Source organism: Rhea americana, unplaced genomic scaffold, assembly GCF_003343005.1.
Source record: "Rhea americana isolate MKP2758 unplaced genomic scaffold, rheAme1 scaffold_17, whole genome shotgun sequence".
NCBI lineage: Eukaryota > Metazoa > Chordata > Aves > Rheiformes > Rheidae > Rhea > Rhea americana.
The window spans coordinates 6,131,191-6,140,618 of record NW_028185816.1 but is presented as its reverse complement, the minus strand read 5'-3'; the positions used below and the strand labels follow the sequence as shown (position 1 = coordinate 6,140,618).

Here is a 9,428-nt window from a genome sequence, read left to right as displayed (position 1 = left end):
AGGTGAAAAGGTTTAGAGGTGAAATAGAAGTGTTGAGGCAGTAGGACATTGTCTTGCTGTTAACAGACCTAATTATGAATGTATGCTGGTGATATTAGTATCTGGACCTCAATCAAACTGTGTTGGTATTGCCTCTTCTGGCTTTAATCCATGATGGCTTTTTGCCAAGGTCATCTTTGTTAAGGGCTCTATTGTCTATGTTATCTGATAAATATATGATTTCTCTTTTTCAGGCTTCACATTCACAAATAAATGCTTGTTACGTTCTTAAGTAATTTTTATTTGTGTGTTCTTGGACCCTGTCACACCTGCACAGTTTCTCTTTCTAGATCAGGCTGGCCAAGGTTTCCTTGCTGCAGCTCATTAAATTTCAATGTCATTGAGTATGAGGCAAATTTTTTTTAAAGTGCAGTGACTTTTGTTAGAATGTACACATTATTTAATATTACATAGATCATTTGACATTTAGCAAATGTCTGGAATTACTGGGAGGTGTGAACTCTAGTCTGCCAGGTGCAGTGACTTCCTAAAGACAACTGCAGAAACTGTACTTTGAAGTGGTGAACACACCCAGCTGACCTTCAAGATCACTTTTGCCATAACTCCTTCCTCTCTCTTTATTAGCTCCTATTTCTTAAAATTCTTCCCTTTACAAATCTTTTTGCTGCTATGCTTCCTTCTTATTTTCTACTTGTCTCCTTCTCTTCATAATTATTTAAGTTTCTCTTTCCCATCAGCCTATGTTGAAAATGTCTTCCAGGCAGGAAGACATTGTTTTTCAGTGAAGAAAAATGATTCCCTCTTTTTACTCAGAATTAGAAATCTAGTAAAACTGAGTTTAAATTTAAAGTCTCTACCAGGTGCTATATAGCATTTGGGGATGTGCCTAAGGTGATCATAAAGCATATGAAAGTATCTGACCCTGTTGGACATTTGACAAGAAAAGGCAGCTTTAAGCCACAGCAAAMTTATTTTGCTCTTTGGTGTGAGCTAGGAATTTTTTTCAGTTGTTTGATGCCAGGTTATTTGTTGTAAAAGAAGACAGATCTATTTTCTGAGCCATAAAAAGAATGAATGTTTTGGTCTTAATTCTAATAGTAACGAAAGCAAGCACTTAAAGGTGACAGACTTATAACCAGTCCTCCTTTCTTTCACATCCCTACCCCAGCTTGCTCTAGTTGGTAAATTCTCTGTGAGGAAATGGGGAAGTAAGGGGACCTGATCTAGATCAAAAGATCTTGAGACTGAGTCAGTTAAGCTGAATTAATGTTTTTGATTTGCTACTGAATTCCAGCTCGATACATAACTATGATAGCTTTGTATAGGATGGCAATGGATAATTTCTGTTGATTTTGTTTTCCCTACACACATTAAATATAAACTATCTTTTATGACTGGTGTATTCTGAAAGGCTAGTTTTCCTCCTCGCAGACTGTGACTAGAGACTTGAAGCTGGTATACAGTGAAATAAAACAACAGCGTCAGCATGTTATATATGCTTTAACTGCTTAGCAATGCAGTAAAGTTGAAGAAACTAGAGGAGGAAGCCAGATGATATTTTATTGCCAGCAAAACTCTTCTTTCCTAGGCAGAAGAGTATTGTATTGCGGACTCCCTACAGAGTACAAGGCTTCACTTAGTAGCCCTTGTAATAGCCTGAAAATGTCTTCATTTTGAAAATTGAAATTGAGATGCCAGTGCAGTATCTTTTTCTTATTAATGGTTCAAACATAAATCTTTTGCTTTCATTGTTTGTTGCAGTATTCCTGCTAAACTTCACAAAAAAAAAAATGTGTACAGAGTATCATTTTCAGTTGGTTCAGGCTCAAGAATTTACCAAATGAATGTAATACTTACCAAAATAATTTTAAAGGGCCCATACAATCTTTTCAGTAAAAGTGCATTAAGTTAAAAACCAAATCTGTGTGCAAATTTTATTGGCAATAAAACAGCATATTGTCAGCATTTTATGTTCTTGATATTGCCTAACCATGGAAATAAAGCCTTTATTTGTTTTTTCAGTGGGGCTAAAGAGGCCTAGCAACACAAAACTGAAGTAGAACTCACATGACTAAGCCCCTGTAAAATCCCTGATTACCTTTAATTCTCCAGTTCCCATAATTGGGTAGCTGTTTGTAAACTTAAACTGGAAAAATGTTAGTCTTCCTAGAGAGTATTGTTAAAAATTGGAAAAAAGAATGGTACACTTAATCTGTTTTGATCTTGTATTGAAATACTTCTTTGTATCTCCACTTGGAGAATTTAGTTCTCAGTTGAGATTTTACTGTCTGTTTTGTGTGTCTACAGTTGCAACATGGTGTTTTATAACACTGTCACTTGTTTACTGATGAGTGTTGTCTCTAAATATCATACTCCTTTTAAAAAATATGTAATTGTTAAATTTTGAAGTGGAACTAAATCTCACTTGTCTTATGGTGTATCTTCTGAAATCTACTATTTAAAATCATCCTACTGACATTTCAGAAACGTGGCTCAGGCACTAGCTGGAGATAATCTCTTCTTATACCTGTTCTATACTGTTGAAACATAACAAAAGCTCTGTATCTGCACAGGAAAGCTTGCATCGAAGACTTCTTGTGCTGTTCTCTGTGGTCCCCTTTGCAAGTTCTGAGACTGAATGGGGACAGAGTACATAGAGCAGCAACAATTGTAGCTTTGTCAGAATTTTATCACAAGTGCTGAGAGAGAAAGGTAGGGACAAATTTAGACAATTTAGGATCTCTCTGCCTCAAAGAGGTGAATTAAGGCCAGCTGTAGGTAAGTTACTTGGCTACTGCAGCTGTGTTTTTTGGAGGAGTGCTCTGTGGCAAGTATTGCAGCATCTAAGCTATTTCAGGGATTTCTGTACCCTGCCACCTTAGGGAGCTGATCAAGGCTGTCTAGCTTATGCAACAGGCTGTGTAGACTTCTTTGGAGCTGCCTAGTTCATGGTTTGACTTGGAGAGTTGAAACTTACCAGTTTGGTACCAAATACATTTAGAGAATATAGTCAGCATATGAAGGGAGAAGACAGCATCTAAACTTAGTTTCTAAGAACAGTTAGAACAGTGATGTAGCAAAAAGGAATTGCTTAAAAAAAAAAAAAAAAGAAAAGAAAAGAAAACTAACCAGTCTCTGTAAGAACAGGTGTTGTAGATCAGATGAATAATACTGAAAAGTAGTGATTACTGATCAGTACAGAAACTGCGTCTGAGTTGGTATTTCACTAAAGAGACATGACCAAATGAGAGAGTGACAGTCTGTACAGCTGCAGGTGTCTACAGTTTAATAAGATGAATAGGAGGATTAAGTATAAGTTACTGAGTTTAAGGGAAATGCTTTTGGTTGTAAGACAAATGATTTCTGTCTTTCAGCGTTCGCTCTTTTTTTTTTAGAAGATGGATGATGCATGGAAGTTGCCGTCTAGCCAACTTTCGAAAAAGTAATGCTTTCAAGACTTTTTCAGTTGTATGCTAGACCTCAGTGTGGTGTAAGGTACTCTAATCTAGAGGAGAAAATTGTTACGTAATTGAGAATGCATATATGACAGCTACTTAAAAGTCTATGTTATTACAGTGTAGAGGTTTGGTAAAGATGCTTCTCACGAGTAGCTAGGTAGCTAAAGTATCTTTAGCCCAAATCCACTGCAGTTTTTTTAGCAGCTCTACTTGAAACCACCCTACTGAGATCTTTCTTGAGGTCAGAAATCTGAAGTTTTAATGAAAGACAGAAAAAATGCTCGTTTTAGTACCATAWTCATACCCGGCTTATTGTTAGCTTCATAATGTGCTTTCACAAGAAAGGAAAAAGGAAACTGGAAAGATCTTGGCTACTGACTTCTTTCAGTAACTCATTCAGTCTATCATAATCCAAGAGCAAGGGCACACACAGTTGTATTAGAAGGCAGAGTAGTTCTTCACATACAAGCTCATTGCGCATGGATCATTTTGAGCTTTAAGTAGATCTTACAGACGTATTTGATGCAGGAGGCAGCGTGGAATCTTGGAGTTCAATCAAATCCATTCAGAGAAATCAAGTTACAGACTGAAAACTCTGGTTGCTTGGCCTAAACACTCTTCTAGTGGTGGAGGCTTTGACACTGAGAGATATCTTATCTCATAAGCTACAGGCTTGTTCTAGGGATGATTGTATTGTGCAAACATAAATTAAAGTTAAAATTGCTATTCTGAAGAGCTTACACTTTCACTGATGGTAAAAGTCAGAACTAAATTAAAGTATTTTGAGAATGTTGTGAGTTGGTGCATCTGTAGGATGTATTGTACAGTGCGTAATCAGAAATGTGTTAATTTGGCAATGGGTCAGCATGGGAAGTGGAAATACTTTTCTACTTGTGCTAGCAAGTTTGTGCAGCTGTTCTACTGAATTCTTTTATTTATTTCTTTTTGGGGAAAAAATTCCGGACTCACACAGAGATAATAAAAATGCTAGAACAGGATCATAATGGATTCAGTTTTGTGCGAATCAAACTGCAATAGTACTATGTACTTTACTTGCATTCAACTGAGCATGATAAGAGCAAGGTGATACAGCTGAGTCCTAGAGACTGCTTCCTTCAGACAGCTCACAGGACAGTAGGACCGTTAAAAAGCATCAGTCATTTTATATCTACATGACATAGATTAATTGATCAAAACTGCTTTTCTGTTACTTGGTTGCASAGCTGTTGCTTAGTTCATTGCTCAGAAAAGACTATTTAGAAAAGCAGATTTAATGTGGGTACTGTATAAGGAATAACTAAAAAGTATAGATTGCTTACTTCCATTTAATTGTCTATAAACAGAATCTAAGGGTTCTGCTCTATGAAGTCAGCTGTAAATTATTTATAAAATTATATTTAGATTTCTATTGTACTGCTTTATGTTAAAATGTTTCAAATGTTTGAGACTTTACAAATAGCATAAAATGACTTAAGTAATGTAATGTTAATTCTGTTCTTACGTGAAATTTACTTCAATCCTTACAATTTTAAAAACATTCAGTATTATAGAATGCTACAATATATTGAAGTGATTCATTTTGAAATACAGTTCTGAAAATCAGTTCAAACTAGATTAAGCTTCCTAACTACAGAGAAACTACAGCTACCTTTTTTTCTTCTCCTTGTCCCTTTTTACCCTGCAGATCTGTCTAAACAATCTGTGAATCCATTATAACAATCCCTTACAAATAATATTGAATTATATCAGTCATTTGTATCCTCATAATAAAGCTGCACTGAAGTTAAAGTGAAATCCCCAAATAACTGTTAAATTATTARAGAATATAAGTTTTTTTTTCTGCTGTACAGTATTATTACCACTGTCACTGTTGAAAAGCTTTCTTTGATGTGGTATTTATACTGTAGCCTTTGACAAAACAGGCTGACAGCAACTTTAAATGTGGATCTTTTGTCAKTTTTCTTTATTGCTTGGATGCAACTGAGAATTGTGCCATATGGAGACTTCTAAAAATATTGTTGAATTTGAAACCATCTTGGTTTTTGAATTACTATTTATTTTCATTTATGCAATAAGAATATCATAAAATTCATTTTTTAGCAGAACATAATTGCTTTTAAAATCAGAGTAAGTGRTGAGGAGTATAGAAATGCTTTAGATCCAGTAGAATGCAAAATAGTAATAGCAGATGTGGCTAGCGTAATGGATGATGATCAGTGGAGCAAGGGCTAATAGGAGAATAGCAGAAAACTTAATGATGTACATCTAGATCATGCCCTTTTAAGTAGAATCGTTGTTGAGATGCATTTCTTGTGCTTTAGAATGATAGTGTGAAATGGCTCAAGAATGGGCTTTCTAAATACTTACAGATATAACTTAAATTGGGTGTCTTAAGRTTGAAAATAAATGGGGATTCAGGGGTTTTCTTTGATTACTTTTGTTATTTGTTTTGTTTGGTTTTTAATATTCATGAGCACAATCTTTACAAAAGTGTTGGGACATCCAGAGATAACTACTAAGTACACTTATTTAAAATGACTAAAAAGCCCATAGAGGTAATATTTCCTTGAAATATGAGGTAACATCCGCAGTGGTGGATCTTCTCTTGAGATGGCAGAATATTCACTGAATGTATAGTTTTTGGAAGATTAAAAGAATATGATGTATATATTGGCTGTAAAGCCAGAGTCAGGCTAATAGAACAGAACACATAGTGCCAGAGCTTTCATAATGACATACAAATTGCAGTTTGAGCCTTAACTGACCTTTTGAATATCTAAGTGAAGGCCTCCAAATAAGATTATCTTCGTTGTTGTCCACCAACATAGGTCACTTATAGTGGAAGATGAACATCTTTTGACCTCAAAATTATTCTCTTGTTGGGGCAACTTATTTCAGATGCCTTACTTGAAAATATTGGTACTCTCTGTCCATAAAAGCTGTTAAAGCTAAATTCTTTAAGTACTAGATTGACAGTTACACTAACATTTTTGATATTTGCCAGATCTCTCCGGTATTTAGCGCAGAGGATGTCAGCCAAACATTAGTAGCATGTGGTTTAAGGGAATTTCTAAAACTCTATCCCATGCCTTGGCTCTGTGGATTGCTGCTAGTTTTCTTTCATTATTCCCCTACTCCCCAGCAGGGCATCCAAGAATTTTGTGGTGCTGTCCAAGGAGTGTGGATTTTGCTTACATTTTACAGGAGTGACATACTAAGGCTAACGAGAAAACTAAAATCTCCTTAATGTCCTCCTGTACCACCTTCTCAGTAAACTTGTGTTTAATACTCAACAATATGAGTATTGTTAGTTAATGCAGCTTCTTAAGTATCKGGAAATGAAGAACCCTCCCTATTGAAAACTTGATCTCTCCATGCTGCTTTTTTAATAAAGCTTTGAAGTTAACAAATGGTAGACACTATGACTAGTTGGAGTTGGTTATGTATTTCAATTTGTATCACTTTCAATACTTAAGCATACAAACTTCTGAGTCTTTTGTCTTAAATTTGTATAGCATGAATCAATTCCTGGAGCTCTTAATATTTGTAAATTTAATTTTCTACTGTCTTGTCTTAAGAAAAATGGAGTTAAATAGAACTATACYGGTAGGGAAATGAGCTCACTGTCCCTTTGTGTAGTCCTCCTGTATAAGCTTGCAGAATGTAGTATAGCTATAAAGGCTTTTTTGCATCTTATCCATTGACTATGTTTGCATGCCTAGCAAAGTTGGAACAGGCTTCTAAGACCTTTGAATTACATAAAGAATATGTATGGAAGACCTAGACATGCTGTGGGACTGAACTGCTGTTGAGATGGGACCAGTAACTGTCTGGACCAAGTACAGGCTAGGACAAAACGATCAACAGGAGAATCAAAGCCTACAATTTCTCTAGGAAAAATACATTAACTTAATAAGGCCAAAAGTGAGAGTTGGGCCTGTCTACCTTGGAGAGATGTCCCACAGCACTTACACTCCATGTCAAAATGTTCCCTCTGGTTTTAACTAAAATCCGTATCTGCCAAGTTATATGGTCAAAGTAGCCTGATATTTATGTAAAATGAAACTTGTGACTAATAATATGCAAACTTGAAATGCAATGAAGATTTCTGTGTACTTATTTCCTGCAGGATAAAAACATGACCTAATTAGAGCTGAAATGAAGTGCAGTGCAAATAGTAACTACATAGCATACGCAGTAGGAAGTGGAGTAAACTTTTGCAGTGCATTTGGTTTTATTCAAAGTTGGTAGTTGTGATGCATTTAAATTGGGGAGCAATAAAAGAATAACACAAAATTAATTTTCAGAGACTAASAATTTCCCTTTTTTATACCCCTGTGTTATTGCTAAATATTTGTTTACTTCATGGAAAGAAAAAAAAAATGCATGTTCAAGAATTTAAACATGTATCTATCATTTCATCAGAAAATTTGAAACTCAAGAAAAAAATAATTAAATAGTAGTAACTGTTAGCTGTCACTTACTTGTCTAAGTGAACTCTTACATGTCTGAAAATGCCAGGTAGCGATGTGCAGATCCAGTTCCAACCAGATACAAAGAGACAYGTACGTATCCAAGGAATACAGTTCTTTTTTGGAGCCAAGATAAAATTGGCATATCAGCTCTTTTGGTGGGTTAGTTGAGAGATAACAATGTGACTTAACTCAGCACCTCACCAGGTTTAACTACAGTCAGTTTGACTTAAGTTCATTGTCAAGACCATTGGTTATGCCTTTGAAAACACCTTTATAGACTTGCTTAATTCCARTTAACTGGGAATAATTTCTCATGTAACACAAGGAGATTGAATGCATCTGTTATGTTACTGTTTATAATTCAGTAATGTAAGCATAGTAATTTCATTTTTGTTCTTGTAGGAGAGGACCTGAGAGGAAAGATAACAGTCTGCAAGAACAGAAAGGATCCACGGTCCCTCTTTATAACCCTYTCAGTGAAGGATGCTAAACAGACCTACAGCCTTCAGTGAAAATACTGTGTGTGTAACTTTGAGAAATGTCAGATTTGGTTTGGTGTAATTATTGATAAAATTTCTAAATATATAAAAATAGTAAACACTTGGGTTCACGTATGAGTGTGCGTACATACCWAAAAAGTCTATAATTGAGAGATTACTATTTGGATACTTTTTCAATAGGATATGGAGACTGATGATAAAACCGGATTGAGCTGTGTTCTACATGGTGTGAGGAAGGAAGGAAATTTAGGGTTAGATGAATCTGCTGGTGGTGAGGGGATCTGAGTAAAGTCTTCCTCTGTGGAACAATAAATTTGATCTCTACTTTATGTTAACTGAATATTGTTTTATTCTCTGTCCAGTAAATCTTACCATTACAGAAATCCTTGGACAATTTCTTAGCAAAAAAAGGTTAAAGCTAAAAAGTTCCAAGACAATTTAAGAGTAGTTGGAAAATCCCAGTGGAAATAAACTTTGAATTYGAACTGCAGGATTACAGCAGCAAATACTTTATTTTTGTAACATTTTTATAACTAAAATGTTGTATCACATTTCAGTTTTGTTCATCTAAATAAATGATCCTTGTATGTTATATAATGTAGTTGGCTGGATTTTTGTTTTCRGTTTAACTGAAGATTCTTAAATCTGTCCAGTTATGGCTCATTTATTTGTGGCTAAGGGTTTTTTTTTTTTCTCTACTAGCCTACTGGAAAATAAACGGATGCAAGTATATATTTCAGTAGTATTAGGAAAAAAACTATTAACAAACAGTAGTGGTTGCTACAACAGTGAATTTAGTTTGGCTCCTTACAGAAACTGATTATAAGCAGTCAAGCATTGATGTGCATGTCCTGATGTTTAAACAYATTAAACTGAATAAAATTAGATATATGTAACATTTTGTAGTTAATATGCTTGCATTGTACAAATGTATTTGTGTTGAAAGTTGTTCTAAAATTCATTTCAACAAGCAAAGAAGGGAGTGTTTGTCAGTA

At 35.0% G+C, this 9,428-nt stretch overlaps 1 protein-coding gene across 1 annotated transcript in view; it reads left to right on the top strand.

Moving 5' to 3' along the window:
* Window positions 1-9,030, top strand: part of PRMT3 (protein arginine methyltransferase 3) — a 143,254-nt gene extending 134,224 nt beyond the window's left edge. Inside the window, exon 16 of the mRNA XM_085300905.1 lies at window positions 8,336-9,030. Coding sequence (XP_085157031.1) covers window positions 8,336-8,445 — 110 coding nt within the window. The 3' untranslated portion in view covers window positions 8,446-9,030. The remainder of the gene's footprint in view (window positions 1-8,335) is intronic.
* The last annotated feature ends 398 nt before the right edge of the window (window positions 9,031-9,428 follow it).